General features: G+C 41.4%; 1 protein-coding gene across 2 annotated transcripts in view; it reads left to right on the top strand.

Annotated features, from left to right (window-relative positions):
- PGM1 (phosphoglucomutase 1) overlaps positions 1-17373 on the top strand; it is a 60542-nt gene that overhangs the window by 38248 nt on the left and 4921 nt on the right. For both annotated transcript variants that reach the window (XM_027617354.2, XM_027617345.1), the window contains exons 6-9: positions 419-573; positions 3288-3403; positions 13385-13520; positions 16355-16538. In XM_027617354.2, coding sequence (XP_027473155.2) covers positions 419-573; positions 3288-3403; positions 13385-13520; positions 16355-16538 — 591 coding nt within the window. The remainder of the gene's footprint in view (positions 1-418; positions 574-3287; positions 3404-13384; positions 13521-16354; positions 16539-17373) is intronic.

The following is a 17373-nucleotide window of genomic DNA, read 5'->3' on the forward strand; positions in this document are numbered from 1 at the left end:
GTGAACAGCCAACATTTTCTTTCTTATTTCGATCTCTTCTCTCCTTTGGGAGAGAGGTGATTGATTCCAGAGTTTGGAAAAGGTCTGGGAGGTTAAAGTCAGCTGGCCTCTGGAGGAAGAACAGAGTTTTTGGTTCAGAAGGAGTTTGTGCTTGCACTTTAATTGAAAACAGTTTTAGTTTTCTGGCATGGGGGCGCCTCTGGTGTAGTGGTGTACTGTGCAGATCCATTAGAAACAAAGTCCAGTGTTTAGAACCCAGTATGAATAAAGGTATCAGTTCTATAATTTAAAATCTAATTTAAAATTTAATTTAAAATTTATAATTTAAAATTTTATTCCCCCATGTAAGATAGTTTTGTTTTTTTTTTCCAGCAGTTTGATTAAAAGCTCTTTCTTTGAATCCCCCCTTCTCTCAAAGGATCGAAACATGATTCTGGGCAAGCATGGGTTCTTTGTGAACCCTTCAGACTCCGTGGCTGTCATTGCTGCCAACATCTTCAGCATTCCGTATTTCCAGCAAACGGGGGTCCGAGGCTTTGCCCGCAGCATGCCCACGAGTGGGGCCCTGGACCGGTAGGTCTCCATTCCCTTGGCCCTCACCAGGCTCTTCTCCCCTTGCAGCTAGGGCATCTGAGGCATAATATGTGCTGTTTATTTTATTAAGCATTTTTTATTGAAGTATAATTAATATACAGTGTTTTATTAGTTTCAAACACAGAACATTGATTAGGCAATTCTGTGTATTACTCAGTGCTCACCACAATAAGTGGAGTCCCCATCCGTCATCATACAGTGTTATTGCAATATTACCGAATGTGGTCCGTATGCTGTGCTTTTCATCTCTGGGACGTGTACCTCTTAATCCCCATCACCTGTTTCACCATCCCCTCACCCACCTCCTTCTGGCAACAACCAGCTTGTTCTCTGTATGTAAGAGTAGGTTTGTTGGTTTTTTTGTTTTTTCTGTTCCACATATAAGTGTTTATTTTATGAGGGAATGAGTGGGTTTTTTCTGGATTAGATGTTCCCTCCCTGTGCTTCCTTACGACCCTGTGCTTCTTCCATTCCAGCACTTACCACACTGTTCCAATACCTTGTTTGCTTACCTGTCTGCCCTGCTAGACTATAAACTTCTACAGAGAAAAGACTGTCTTACTCACTAAAGTATATACCGTGGTATGCCTGGCACATAGTAGGACACACACACATACACACATACACCCCTTTAAAAAAGGAATGACTGAATGTTTCTGAAGAAATGAATGGATGGCAGCCCCACAGTACTGATGACATCACTCTGGAGAACCATCCCTGTCCTTTAGCAGTTGTGCACAGAGTTTGAGTGAAAGAGCAGTTTGAAGGAAGATCAGTATGTCAAAGAACTTCCAAGTCCATCCCTCGCTGTGTGCCCATCCATACACAAACACAGTATATGTTCATTTGTCCAAAATCCAAATAAACAGAAAGTTCAGATAGTTAAGGAAAATTATATTTAGTTTTTATGAGAAAGGACCCAGTGACAATAAATGCTTGGTATCTCAGATTTGATTGTTTATTTATTATATATTCCCTCATTTACAAAGGCTTTAAAGTGGCTTGTGTGACCGCATCTGAAACAATTAAAAAATATAAATAATACATAATAAATGAGGACTAGGGAGAATGTTAATTAGAACATATTAGGTGCCCAGTAAATGTTTGCTGAATGAATGGCTAGGAATGAGTGAATAAATAAAAGGTCAAGGTCAGAGAAGAAAGCAGAATGGATATATCTAGGTTCTTCTGGTAATAACTGATGTTTATTGAACGTTGCCTTGTGCTAGACATGAAGTACTCTATGTTTTAAATCATTTAATTCTCAAACCAACCTAATGAGGTCAGTGCTATCTATAACCGCACTTTACAGGTGGGGAAAGGACAAAGAAGTAACGTAAATTCCCAAGGTCACCCAGCTAGTAGATGGCTGAGTCAGAATTTGAACCCAGAACCAGTGCTCCTAATTGGGCCCAACTGGGCCATGTAGTAGTTTCCTGCTGTGGGGGAGAGAAGGGGGAGGGGTATGTGTTGACTCAATTTGTGCTAACTTCCCTTCAGCTAAGAAGAAGTTAATGATAATATTCATAGAATGGTTTATAGTCTTAATTGATCCTCACAGCAATCCTTATCCTAAAGAAGAGGAACCCAAAGGTCAGAGAGGTTAGCCATCTTATTGAGGACCTCACAACTAAATCAGAGCTAGAATTAGAACCTGATGCTTCTGCCGCCACGCCCTGCAGCTGAAACCCTCTGAGCTGGTTTCAGCCAGGCTGTTGTAATTAGACCTAGCAGGTCCTGAAATAACTTCCGTGTCATCCAAGAGCAGTTTAATTCTAGTTTTTGGAAAAATTGATAATCCACATATAGAATCACAATGGAAATAACTCATTACCCAGGTAAAAGTTTATTGTACTTTCAGCTTTCAAGCTTATAGATTTAATTTTCTTCAGATGTTAGAATCTAAATGTGACATTGCTTTGCAATAAGACGAGCATTCTGGAAGGCAGAACTTACTAAAACAGTGAATGAAATGTAGATTAGTCTTCCTTTTTAGAGGGAAAGGGATCTTTAAAAAAAAGTCATTTAAAGGTTCTAGTCTACAGATATATAGGAAGGAGTAAAAGATGTGTTGGAGGGGACAGGGGACCAGGGAGCCGTGTGGGGAAGTTGGCACAAATGGGAGACCCCCTGGACACTGTCCTTTCTGGGCCTTCTGGTGAAATGAAAGGAGCATTGACCCAGCAGCTGAATAGCAGGCCATTGGTCATCTTGGCTCTGGGACCTTAGGCTGGTCACATAACATCCTAGACCCTGTTTCCTTTTCTGTAAAATGGTGACCTCCTAGACCCAATATTCTATGATTCTGTGATTTGAAGTGCATCAAAACATCATTCTTTTGTTCTTTATGGAATGCTGATAGATGCAGTCTGTATCCAAAACATGTTGGGTTTAAATAGCCTCAAAAATAGCCTTGTACATTTTGCTACTGTTGTTCCTTCTAAGATATTAAACTCAGTGACCTGAATTAATTCTTCCTTCTTCCTCTTTTACCCCCTCTTCTGACTCCACGTATAAAAGCCCATTGTGCACAAGTTTTCTCCTACGATTTTCCACCCATCTTAGAATTATGTGTACCTCTGAGCAGTGCTAAATGGGACCGTTGATTACAATAACGGTTGCTAGTTTCCCTCCCTCACGTGGCTAAGCTAACAGTCCTGCTGTGATGTAACTTTGATTTCATGCCTTTGAAGGGTGGCTCATGCTACAAAGATCGCTTTGTATGAGACCCCAACTGGCTGGAAGTTTTTCGGGAATTTGATGGATGCAAGCAGACTGTCCCTTTGTGGGGAGGAGAGCTTCGGGACTGGTAAGTGCGTGGCCCCCATGCTACCGTTTCCTTTCCTGTAAACAGGACTTGCAGAACGCTCCGACTGCTAAGGCAGGACTGAAATAGCACCGGTGGCCAATGTGTCCTAAATCGAGATGCAGTTTATTTATAGCAACCCTGATGAAGTGTACACATTTGAAAAGCCGTGAGCGTGCTTAGCCGAGGAGGGCTAATTTTACTTTCAGAGGATCACATCCACCGAGACAGGAAGTTTGGGAGCCCCCTCGGGCTGCACGGTCACTGAGTCTGTAGAGATTAAACAGAGTGATAAACATATGTTTCTTCCCTCCGTGGCCAAGGAAACTTTTATAAATGTTTTCCTTTCTGGGAAGAAATATGGTGGAGCGAGTCAGTTTTTCTTTTTTATTTAAAAGGAGGTTGCAGCACAGCATTAAATCTTTCTCTTTAACAGGCCCAAGTTTGCTGTAGCAACAAGTTATGATTCATTAAGGTTAAATGAAAGGAGGCCATTAGGGTGGAGGGAAGTTGCTAGGTGATCAAGAAATTAAAAATATGTCCTTGGGGCGCCTGGGTGTCTCAGTCGTTAGACATCTGCCTTTGGCTCAGGTCATGATCCCAGGGTCTAGAGATTGAGCCCTGCCATCGGCCTCCCTGCGCAATGGGGAGTCTGCTTTTCCCTCTCCCACTCGCCCTGCTTGTGCCCTCTCTCTCCCTCTCAAAAAAATAAATTAATAAATAAATAAAAATCAATCTTTAAAAAAATATGTCCTTGTCCATGAGGATGTCTGCATAAATTGTTAGACATGATGAGGGAGGGGAACGTGGTAGGCTAGGGGACCTTTCAGGACCCTTAGACCCTACTTTCTGTGCTCTCCCCCTTCCTCTCTGCCTGTCCAAATGCTGACCTGAAATCCTACTTCCATGACCTTCCCTACTGCCTCACCCTACCGACGTCAGTGTCTCACCTTTCTAAACGTCCATTCAGGCATGTGGCCCTTTTCCATGTGTTGGTCTCCAGCCAGGTTGCAAGGTACTTCGCTGACTGAATTTCTTCTCCTTTTAGTCTTTTTATCCAGTATTTTGAAGTAAAAGGACTGATCTTGGTCCTTCAGTACGAGAGCAAAGCAAAGATCGAAGTCTAGCCTTCTCTAAGCCTTGTAACTGAGTTGCAATTCATACCTGGTTCAAGAGAATAGAATGCTGATTTTATTTTATTTCATTTCCTACAAGTCCAGGGGTAGGGTGGGTAGAATGAGCTGGTAAATTTGAGACACCTATATACAAAGTTCTCAGAAGTGTAATGTCCTTGAGGGAATGGTAATGTTCCTTGGGAATGAATTGACTTGATAGAATTGGAGGATATAAGAAAGATGGATGCGTCTTGGGATTGAACAGTGTCCACAAAGAAAACTTGATGGTTTCCCAACGTTTTGTGTCTTTGGTCAGAGGATACAAGGCTTAGCCCTATCCTGCTTCACAAAATATGGATGATGCCCATGTTACTCCGTGGGATACCAGATGAATGCCCATGAACCCATGGAGGTGGTCTTATTCCATGAACTACCGCCCCCCCCAATGTTATCAAGTGCAGGCTTGCTTTCAATCATTCTTTTCTATGGATGAAGCTGTCTTTGAAAGCAGGGACCATGTCTTAACCTTTGGTTTCCTAACCCCCTGCACCTGTATCAGTGCTGAGCATAGTGAAAGGGAAAAGAGTTTAGAACAAGGTTTCCCGGGATGTTTGGGTGTGTGGAAGGATACTAATTCCAGGAGAGGGTTCTGAGTTCAGCAGAGATTGGAAAACTTGGAACACAGCTCTCTGCCTTGGATATTCGTAATGATATTAGCATTTGAAGATTCCAAAACATTCTATTATAAGGAATCATGTTTGTACAGTTTTACCTAAACATAGTTATAGCTGCATCTCTCTGTCTTTGTGTGTGTGTGTGGTATATCTAGTGACATCTTGCCCCACAGATCTGTGTGGGAAGCACTGGGCAAGGTGGGTGCCAAGCCTGGAGCCATGTAGGAGTCCCTGATGTGGACTGGCTGGGAACACACCTGGAGACAGCATAGCACAAGGGGCTCCTCTCACGTGACAGGGCTTCACCTACTGGAAGGCAGCTTGCAGGTCCTCTCCTCTCCAGCTACCCATCCTTACTTCCCCCGCTCATTCCTCACTCCACATTGTATACCCAGCACCAGCTTCTCGATGCTTCCAAGTTCACCATTGCCTCTCTTAGGTCATGTCCAGAACTGAGCCCAAATCCAGGTGTGACCTAACTGAGAAGTAAAGACTAGAGTGGGATGATTATTTGTAGAGAACTGGGCCCTGTGCTTTTTTGGAAATAACTTTCACTTATGTTAGCTTTCAGGACATTTCTTAATACTGTTTAGCCCATATAATGTTGATAATTAAGTCTCTTTAAGTTTTTACTCAGGAGAATTTGCCAAGAAAATTTGTCGTTCACTTTACATTTAAGGGATTGATTTATTTGAACCCGGACATTAGACTTTAAATTATTTCTTGTTAAAGTTTTTTCCTCTTTATTTATTTATGAACCCATTCAAATACTAAGTGCTAACCATGCTTTTATCTTCCCTTTGTGTAAGACTTGAATCACAGACCTGTACCTCTGAAACAAATAGTACATTATATGTTAAAAAAAGAGAAGATAGTAGGAAGGGAGGGGGAATTCAGAGGGGGAGATGAACCATGAGAGACGATGGACTCTGAGAAACAAACTGAGGGTTCTAGAGGGGAGGGGGTGGGGGGATGGGTTAGCCTGGTGATAGGTATTAAAGAGGGCACGTACTGAATGGAGCACTGGGTGTTATACACAAACAATGAATCATGGAACACTACATCAAAAACTAATGATGTAATGTATGGTGATTAACATAACATAATAAAAACAAAACAAAACAAAAAATAAAGAGAATGCATCAAGAGAATAATCCGCAAACTCTCTTTCTCTTTGAAAAAAAGAAAATTGTTCTGTAATGCTTCTGAAACAACCATTTTGAAAACCAAGCTGCATAGCTCTGAGTCTATACTGCTGTGAGTGAGTAGCAGCTGAAGTTATTTAACTGAACTTCTGCTCTCCTTGCTTATAGAGGAGTTCATCTCCACCTGCTAGTCCCTTGCTGGTGAGTGCTTCCCACAGTTTCTTTATAGAGTTTCTCAGGGTGGACATTAGTGACTACACAAGCTTTGCGGTATTTCAGTTCTGTAGCTTCATTGAGTATAGGGTCATTTATTTCTGTATTTTTCCAGGTGAGAGCAGAGGCAGTTTCTCAGGAAAGCCTTCCTAACCTTCCACTGTGGGTCCACTCCCCTTCTTATTGGCTTTCATGACACACGTACTTCTCCTTTGTTGCATATATTACAGCCGTAATTTTAAAATTACTTATGATTACTTGATTAACATCTGTTGGCTCCACTAGACTGTAAGTTACATGAAGACAGGAATCATGTCTGTCTTATTCTCCATCAGATCCCCAGAGCCTCCTATAAAGGCCAGCATGGAGTAGGGGCTCAGCAAACACTTGTTGAATAAATGAGTGCATGAATACACTATTCACTTGGCACCCTCCAGTTAGACAAACAGAATCCTGGTGTTGGGAATGAAAAGACTTTAAAAGTCATTCGGTGTGATTGCCTGCGTGTTGTTGGAATCATAGTTGGCAGGCAGTGCTGTTCGACTTAAACATCTGCCTCAGTGGAGAATCCTTACTTTACCTCTTCGAGCAGTCTGCGACTCTTGTGGGGACTCAACACCATTCCCACTCCGTAGTCCAGAGTCAGGGACCCAAGATCTTTGTGAGAACAGATGAGCTTTTATAAAGGAAAAGAAGTTTACTTGCAAAGAGGTGCGAAGGAGTCAGACTTCAGAAGAACCGGCTTACCCAGTAAACCACCAGCATTTCAGAGCACAAGCCATGATGTTACTAATGTTACCAAGCATACATTAGTCTGTCCATGGTGGAGGAACAGCAACGGCCTCTCAGGATTATCATAGCCACAGAGGCTAGGACACTTGCTCACACATCAGCATTACAGATGCCGGAGTAAAGGGACTCAGAAATGGGCACCAGAACTGGACAGGCTGAACCTATTATTTTTGGTTGATCTCATGATGCAAAGTTATTTTTCCCCCCTAACAATGGATGATGATATATGTGTTTACACACAATGGCAGAGGGCAAGGTGGTGTTCTGTCCCATCTTGAATTTGTTGGGAAATTGGGAAGGCAATAGAAAGTGAAGTCCTGAATAGAATAGAATGTCACTGCTTTTGAAACTCTTCCTCAGGAAAATGGGGGGCTTGAGAAAGAGGGATAGGAAACCGTTGAAGATGAACGTGGTATCATATAGAAATATGCCAGTAAATTATGATCTGGCCGGGCCTAAAGAAACAGTTTTTCCTGTTTCATCTTTAAAAGGTTTTAGCGATGATGCATCCTACAGGAGTGATGACTTGAAGAAGTTGAACACTGATGCTTTGCAAATTTCTTTGGAAAAGTTTTTAATGTTGGTATTTCTTTTCATTGACTCATTCCTCAAATGTTTATTGAACTTTAACTGCATCCCAGATACTGAGTGAGGCTCTGGGGGGCACGATGCATATGGTCTCGTGCAGGGCTCTGTAGAGTCCACATTTGGGGCAAGAAGTCAGACCCTGGCCAGGTAATTACAAGTGTGCAAAGTGATCGGTGGTGAAATACAGGGGGTCCTGGGAGCTTTATTGGCAGGGCACAATCTGGTTCTATGGTATAGGGCATTAGACTTTCTGTCTGGTTTTCTGCACATTCTGATTTGCACAGCTCTTGAGTACATTTTCCTGTAGGTAAAGTCCCCATGGGAAAGTTAGAAGAGCCCGTCTCTGGAGATTTCCCAGACAGAACACCATATGGGTATGCTGAATACCCCACTAAAATTAGGCAGACAACCTCATTATAACTAACTCAGTTAAACTATTGCCTGCATGTTTGTCCCCCTCACCTCTGTGTCTGTGCTCCTCTGTGAGGACAAGTAACATGTTTTCTTATTCATCTTGGTGTTTTCTCATGTACTTGGAACATGGTAGGCGCTGATTCGTCGTTGTTGAGCATACAATGGAGTATGGGTTAAGACACGGCCCCTGCCCATCAGGCACTTACTGTGTTCCTCCAAAGGAAACAGTTCCAGGGGCAGTCACAAGGCAATACACGGTTCACTGCTAAAGGGAAAGTCTGCGGGTGGCTGGGGAAGAGGCCCTGAAGGCTGGAGTGATCTGGAAAAGGCTTCCTGAGGAGTTTACCTGTCCTTTCAGAGTAAGTTCATTTGTGCAGTAAAAGCCAAAGAGGACAAGACTGTGGAAAGAGCAGGTCTGCTACACCTCCCAGTCAGTCAGCTGGGGTCTGACCATTCCTGGGGCCAACCCTTACGGACGGCGTGCTAGGCACCAGCCAGGGATATACCTCAGAGTCGAGGTGGGTTAAGAACAGACGGGGTATGATAGAGTAAGGGTGAGCATGGAGGGCAACAAGAAAGCTGTCCTGAGTTGGGGTTGAAAGTAATTGCAGGAGATGTTAGCCAGCCAGGCTAATAGATATATATGGAGTGGACATTTTCAGGCAGAGAGAATAATGTGTTTAGAAGACCAAAAGGGAGGGGTACCTGGGTGGTGCAGTTGGTTGAGTGTCTGACTCTTGGTTTCAGTGCAGTTCTGATCTCAGGGTCACGGGATCAAGCCCCATGTCAGGCTCCATGCTCAGCAGAGTCTGCTTGTGTTTCTCTCTCTCCCTCACCTTCTGCCTCTCCCCCACTCTTTCTCTCTAAAATGGGTAAAATGAATCTTAAAAAAAAAAAAAAGACCAAAAGGGAGCTAAAGATAGGTAGAGAAACAGAAAGACAGAGAGACATGACAGACAAATGCAAGTGTTTTCAAACAACTCCCTGTAGCTCTTTTTCAGTTGCCACTTCCCCATCCTCGGACCTGTCACCTGGCAGAGGCAGGAGCCCAGCACTCCTGAGATGCCCATACTGGTAAATGGAACCTAATCCCCAAACTGTTAGCTTTTGGCTCCCTCAGCAAGGGTTGACATTTTTCTTGGCTGAGGCCTGGAGTATGCCCTGACTGAGCTGAGTTTATACTTATCACAAGGTGCTGATTAGGCCGAAGTCAAGTGACAGGTGCTTGAAGATGCTGAAGGGGCAGAATTCCCAGGCACTCAGTTAGTCCCTGTGCTGGACCAGGTAGGAAGAGTCCCAGTGCAGAGCCCACCACTGCCTTTGCATCAGCCTGGACTAGGGGTGTGTGCTGGCACTATTTCCCTTTCCTCACGATTATGGGAGCGTGGATTCTTTCCCCTTTTTTAAGTTAAAAGAAAGGATACCAGGAATTCACAGTCATGATAGGAAAATTAGATAGGGAGGAAGAGGAAAACACTATAATGTCACTGCCCAGAGAAGAGTGTACTGGGTTATATTCCATTTTCTTCACCAATGTGTACAGTTAAGAGACATTATTTTTGAAAGCTTAATAAGGTAGTGGAAAGTACTCATTTCCCCTCAAAAGTTTCTTATTTTTCTCCTTATCCATAATGGTATTTTGCATTTATATAGTACTTAACAGTTCATAAATATTTCTACCTCTATCACAGTAAGTCTTACAATTGTGTGAGAAAGGTAACACTATCCCCATTTTACGGTCGAGGAAACTGAGACTTGGAAAATCAAGTTAATAAATAACAGTTTCAAATTCTGGTTTCGTGACTTTTTTTTTTAAGATTTTATTTATTTATTTGACAGCGTGCAAGCACGAGAAGGGGGAGGGGCAGAGAGAGAGGGAGAAGCAGGCTCTCTGCTGAGCAGGGAGCCCAACGTGGGGCTCGATCCCAGGACCCTGGGATCATAACCTGAGCCGAAGGCAGATGCTTAACCGACTGAGCCACCCAGGCGCCCCAAGTTTTCGTGACTCTTAAATGTAAAGCATCTTCCATTGAAACAACTGCCATGACTGCAAAAGCAGCAACTTTAAACACACACACATACACCATTGCCTTTTTTTTTTTTTTTACTCATAACTTGTCATCATTCATCAGAATCCTAAAGAAAATGAAATGTACCCAGACTTTTGGGGCACCTGGGTGGCTCAGTCGGTTGAGCATCTGACTCTTGATTTCAGCTCAGGTCATGATCTTAGGGTCCTAGGATTGAGCCCCACTTTGGGCTCTGCACTCAGCAGGGAGTCTGCTTGAGATTCTCTCCCTCTGCCCCTCCCCCAATTGTTCTAGCTCTCTCTCTCTCTAAAATAAAAGAAGTAAATCTTAGAAAGAAAAAGACGTGTACCCAGAGTTTCTGAGTATTAGAGTTACCTAGAGTTTTGATTATATGAAGATGCTTACTGAGAGTAGTCAGAATTTCCAGAGACTAGAGGCCTTGCAAATGGAATAGAATATTTGTGTATGTTATCCAAGGCAGATATTTTGTTGATGATATTAGGTGTGTGATTTAGTTATCTCCAAGTAACTTGGTTAGAGTTGGGTAAGATTTTTAGATTTTATTTTCATTTCCTCCTAAAAGAAAAAGAATACTTAGAACAGGAAAAGCACAAAGGGACACTGCCCCTTATGCTTTCAGTCTGCCTCAAGAAATAAATACAAAATAAGAAGAAAAAGAAAAGAAAAAGGAAGGAAGGAAGAAAAATACCCATGGGAGCCAGACAAATAATTCCAAGCTGTATATTTTTGTCACGAATTCTCAGTATATAGGGAAAGCTGCCAGAATCTTGCTGCTCAGGGTGAACTATTGCCAAAACATCATTTGCAAACACTGTAAGGGCCAGAGAGCTAATTTCTGTTCCTTGAGATAGCAATACAGGCAAATAAAAGTCCATAGATAAAGAAATTAGGTAAACCAAAAATTTGTTACATAAAGTGCTAAAAGTATTGCCAAACATCTCCAGGTTTTGTCAGCTTCCAGGTTCTGAGAACTATGGTTTCTAAAAGTGCTATTTTATTGAAGAGAAGATCTTTTGAAAAAAAATTGTTTTTATGAACCAAAAAGAGAAAATATTGTAGATTGATTAACTGATAAACTCATTCATTGCACTCCTGTATAGTTGTTTACCTATTCCATGTGCTAGTCTAGTCACCAGACTTAGTTATAAGGATAAGTAAGAGATGTCTCTAAGAAATAGGTCAGAAGTGGGGTGAAAGACTCATAAATAGATGATCAAGGAGTATGGTACCACAGCAGAGGTTTAGAGCAGGTCGCTGTGGGAGAAGAAAGAGGGCATAGCTCGTAACTGCCTAGGGAAGCTGGGAACTAGTCCCAGACAGGAGAGGACATATGAGTTGGGTCTAAAAGGATGAAAAGAGGAAGGAAACAAACTTAACTCATGCCTACTACATAGCCAGCATTGTGAGATACTCTGATGTTCTCAGAAGAACAAGACCCAGTGGGAAGTCAAGAAGGGCACACAGGCACATAAAGAATTCAAGGCATGATAATGTCAAAGCATTATGGGAGAGGGATTGTACTGAGTCCTATTCAGAAGTCAGAAAGTAGCGCTCAGTATGGTCCATGTGTGGTGTTTGTTTTGTTTTGTTTCGTTTTTAGAATAAGGGAGATAAGGGCTAAAAAGGAGAGTTGTGTCCCAAATCAGTTTCTTGGAAAAGGGTCTCCATGCACGTAAGCACATCCAGAGGAGCCAGTTTGTTAGTTTTGGTAAAGATTTAGCAAGTACCTTAGAAGGGGACAGATGTGCCGTAGTTGATTTAACCAAACCCCTCTTGGTTAAAGAAAGATGTCCTAGATTGGAGTTGCTGGATCCACAAGTGGGTCCATTTTTAAGGCTTTGATACTTTTTGCCAAATTGCTCTCCAGAAGATTGTACCTCTCCCCTCAGTGGCGTGCTGGAAACCCATTTCCCTTATACCTCTCCTGATACTAGGTGTTCTCATTTTAAAATCTGTGGCCATTTGTCAAGCAAGTAGCAGTTTCTTATTGTGGTTTTCATTTTAATTTGTTTTTTAAAAAATAATGCTAGCTTCTTATGTAATTGGGTACCTGTATTTATTCTTCGGTGATTGTCTGTTTATATCCTTGCCTGTTTTCTGTTGAAGTTTTGCTTCTCATTAATATGTAAATTTTTTCTATATTGAGTTGCATTAAACATCTACTTTATATAGTGGTTTTTTTTTTTTAGTTTGCCAATGGCCTTTTACTTTTACCTATAGCTATTTTGCTAATAGAAATGATAATTTTTTTGTAGACAAATACATAGTTTTTTTTCTTTTATGAATTCTGAATTTACCTGTATTTGCCATCCCCAAGACTTAAAAAATATATTTATATATATTTTCTATTACACTTATATTGTATATTTATATTATACTGTATATATCTTTTATTTATATATATCTTCGAGGATTTAAAGGTTTTCAATTTTTATATTTGAATGTATAATCTCTCTGGAAATCTTTTTGGTATGGTGTTTTTTAGGGGAATAAACTGAATTTTTTCCAACTGTCTAGCTAGATATCTAAATACTACTTAAAAAGTAATTCATTCTTTTCCTACAGCCTTGAAGTGACACCCTTATCATATCTTCAAGTCACATATGTTTTGGGTCTCTTTTTAAGTGCTCTCTTTTGTTCCACTAAGCTGCCAGGCTTTTAATTATTGAATATTTATAATGGTCATGTTGTTTGTTTTTTTTCTGCTCACATTTATACTTTATAATTGATATATCAAGTTCCACCAAATTATTCCATTGACACTTTTATTGGCATTTGCCATAAATATCTAAATCACTTTGGCAAATATCAGCTTCTTTCCAATATTATGTTGCTTTGCTTTGTTCCATATGTGGTTCCTTCCATGTATTCAAGTTCCTCAGTCAAGTTTTATGACTTGTTGGATTTGGGTCTACATGTTTACTGTTGAGTTTATTCCCAAATATTTTGGAGAAATCATGTTTCTCATAGCTGCTTGTTGCCCGTTGGCCAGGTTCTGACCACATCCGTGAGAAGGATGGACTCTGGGCTGTCCTTGCTTGGCTCTCCATTCTAGCCACCCGCAAACAGAGTGTGGAGGACATTCTCAAAGATCACTGGCAGAAGTATGGCCGGAATTTCTTCACCAGGTAAGTCACAGCCTGGCTGGGGTACGGAGGTAGGGTGGGGAAGTGGGCAGAGAGTTCTCATGTGTACAGATTTTTTCCTGTCTCTCAAGTGCTAGTAAAACCCTAGTTCATCTAGCCTCTACAAATTGAGGGATTTTAAAATAATTCAGTTAGGGTCACCTTTTATGTTAGCCATAAAGAACGATGCTTTAAAAATTTAGTTAACATATTAGAATAAATGTTTTGTAAACCTTTTAAATGTACCTGCAGGTGGACATGATAATTGAGTTGGATTTGGATTCAGAAGAATAGATTAGAATTTTATTTCTGCCCCTTAGTGGATTGGGAAGTCATTTAACCTCTCTCTAACAGAAAACTGTACTCTTTTTTTCCCATTTGTAGAAATGGAAATAACAGACTGCCATTGAGTGGATTAAATGAAATATGAGTCTGAAAGTGTTTTATAAACTCTGGGGCACTCAAAGTATGGAAACTTTTTTTTTCCTGAAATTATGGAAACAATTATGCTTAGTCTAAATCAACTTTTCTGACTCATTAAAATAGGTCCCTAAAGGCTGCATACTTGTCAATACTTCATTCATTGATTCAATAAATATTGACTATGTGCCTACTTTCTGCCAGGCGCTGGGGATTCAGCAGTGAACAAAATACTTAGAATATGTAGTAATTCTTCTTTGCCACGCATACTTTCTATTTTTAAAAGGCATTAATATTTTTTTTTGAGAAGTGCTTTCCACTAATTCCAATTTGCCTTTCCCCCAGTAAGTGTAAAAATCTAACAAAATTTTTCCTAGATCTCACTATTCTAATTACTGAAAGGAAATATGAGAAAAAGGAGAGTAGATGAAGTGCCTGTCGATAAGAAATGCATAGATGTAATTTCTTTGGGCCTCAGTTGCCTTTTTTATAAAATAGGTTGAGTTAAATTAGAGAATTAAAAAACTATGTCACAGATTGAATAGTCCATGATCTCTGGATAGTCAAGCAAGAATTAAACCTTAAGCAACTCAGCCTCCTTACTCAGAATCCTTTTATCAACTTTAGAGAAGTTCATTGCTGTCTTCCTGCTTCAGGTCATTCTTTTGAGGAAGGTATAAGTAATAACTGTCACGTGGTACCGCAGCAGGAGCCCTGGGAAGGAAGGCAAGAATCTCTGCCTTCTAAGAACCGAAAAACCTGATAAATCAGAACAGCAGTCATGAACTCTCTAGAGCCTAGAATATCATGCAGGCAGGACCACGTCTGTTTCTGTGCTTCATGGTATCACCAAACACCTCACTCCTCGTGACACCATAAACATGCTTTGAATGAATAAATGAACGAGGTAACAACTGAATAGTAGCCAGAATGGAATAAGGTTGGGAGGGTTTGTTCAGAGAAGGGGTCACTCTGGAATCAGTTAAAAGCCTCCATCTAAAAACCATTTTAACATATTTGTATTAATTTCAGATACCTGCTAACCAGCTGTTGCAAATAAAGTCCCTAGAACCTGCATTTCTAGTTAAGACTCCATCCTACCCTCCATTTACTTAACAAAAGTGCTAGGCACTTTGCACGCATTGTTTCATATCAGCCTCAAAACAGTTAGCGATAAGGCAACTGAGATTCTTCAAGATGAAGCCACTTGCTCATAGTTGCACAGTTAGTAAGCGATAGAAGCTAGATTCATAGCTTGTTCCGATGCCGAAGTCCAGATTCTTTCCATTATGCCTCTCTGTGCCTCGGATTTGTAGAACACTTCCCTCAGATGCCCAAAGGTCACAGATGTAAAGCACAAACACCTGGTTGTAATTTCTTGCTGTTTATCATGTTAACTAGGGGAAAGAGCTGACTTCAAAATTAAGGGGACTGTTGTCCTTGATTCATAGAATCCTGGAGCTAGAACAGGTTGGCCTTAATTCCCCAGTATTTCTCATGTCTCAAAGGTGTCATCTTGCACATATCATATTTGTTTCCTATCACAAATAAATATAGACTCTGCTGTCTTGAGCCTCTAAAAAATAACTCTCTCAAGAGGGTGTGTGCCACTAGGTCAAGAAAAGCCACCTGTCAGAGTCTTTAACCTCATAAGAAAGAAGTCAAGAACAATTCTAGGAGTAATAATAAAAGCCATAGAATTTCTTTTGTGATTTTTTTCTTTTCTTTCTTTCTTTTTTTTTTTTTTTTTTGCTTTGACCCTTTTGTGTCTACACCAGGCCTTCTCCGTCAGGGTGAACCCAAAGCACTTTGGACCAGAATCCACCCTCAATGAAAGGACAGAGGTGTTTCAGATGTAAGGAGTTAGGGTTTGGCCCCTTCTATCTGGTCAGTGAAAACTTGGCCTCACTTTAGGAAGCTCCTGTGGAGACTGGAACTCTCCTTCACCAAAATCTCAGCAGCCTCAGGCAGGTCCCAGACTGGGAACTGTCCCAGCATTTATCCCAAAGAAGCTCTAGGAGTTTGAAAGAGAAGTGCCTGACTCATGTGCTTCTTGATGCAGCATCCTCTAGAGATAACATTGCATTTATTTCTACCTCCTCTGGAGGCAGTGATTAAATGTTAGATAGAATCTCTCAAAAGCCTTTGAAGCTTCTAGAGCTTATTCTGTAGAAAAGCCAAGATGGGAGTTTTCTGCTTATTCAGAAGCTCCTAACCCTTCCCTGAAATCCTGCAAAGCCTTCCTTTCATCCCTGACCTGCTCCCTCCCCAGACACGGACAAGCACAGCGTTTTGCCAGCTTTTTCTGAAGTTAGGGGGTTTTGTGGGAAGGGCCAAACAAATGATGAAGAAGGTGTAATCTACCTCGGGGTGATCCGAAGTCAGTGTGTGGGCCCCACCTTTGTGACTTCTTGCAGGTATGATTATGAGGAGGTGGAGGCTGAGGGTGCCAAAAAAATGATGAAAGACTTGGAGGCCCTGATATCTGATCGCTCCTTCGTGGGGAAACAGTTCTCAGTGGGTGACAAAGTTTACACTCTGGAGAAAATTGATAACTTTGAATACAGTGATCCAGTGGATGGAAGCATTTCAAGGAATCAGGTAGGAATAGATTTATGTGTATTGGGAGAGAGGCCTCAGAGCTTCATCTCTGAAATCTCAAGAGAAGAAAGTAAAAGGCCACTTGATCATTTCTCCTTTGCTACCATTTGTTTCTACAGTTGCTGGCTTTCTGCTGGGTCACACATAACTTGCATATATACTCGTAGGGAAAATGGGATTTGCCTTGGTTCTGTGTACTCCCCTATGCCCTCATTCTGGGATTCTTAGCCTCCGCTCCAGAGGCTTTTTATATCCTCCAGAATCCTGTGCAAGACATTGTGTTGAATGCATGTGCAGAAAGGAGCCCTAGAATCTAAAGCTGAAAAGGTGAACTATAGCCATAGATATCAATCCCCTTTTTTCTCTCAGGAGATGATAGCAGAATGCCAGCCACGAGAGTGACATTATCATAGACCTTTCTCTGGTATATTCTGATTTCTTAAAAAAAAAAAAAAAAAGAAGAACTGATGAGGCGTTCCAGACTTAGAAACAGTAGCTGTTACTATCCGCAGCACATGACATGCCGCCAGTCCTAACACAGCAAGACATCACAGTTGAGAACCTGGACCATGTCTGGGTGGGGACAGAGCTGGTAGGGTTTCCCTCGTTGGGTGCCAGAGACCTAAGGCTGCAGACTGGGTCGGCCCTTGCACAGGCTTCTCACAAACACCCAAGGCCCCGGGGTCCTCTCTCTGGTTCTGCTGTTGTCACAGGCTGGACTCACCACTAATAATTTAGAGGCAGAGATAATAAAGAAGGAGATGTAAAATTCTTTTACAGCTTTCCAGTTTGCTTTCTCAGATTTTCTCAAAAATCTGACAGACCCAGATTTTTG

Source organism: Zalophus californianus, chromosome 4 (genome assembly GCF_009762305.2).
Source record: "Zalophus californianus isolate mZalCal1 chromosome 4, mZalCal1.pri.v2, whole genome shotgun sequence".
NCBI lineage: Eukaryota > Metazoa > Chordata > Mammalia > Carnivora > Otariidae > Zalophus > Zalophus californianus.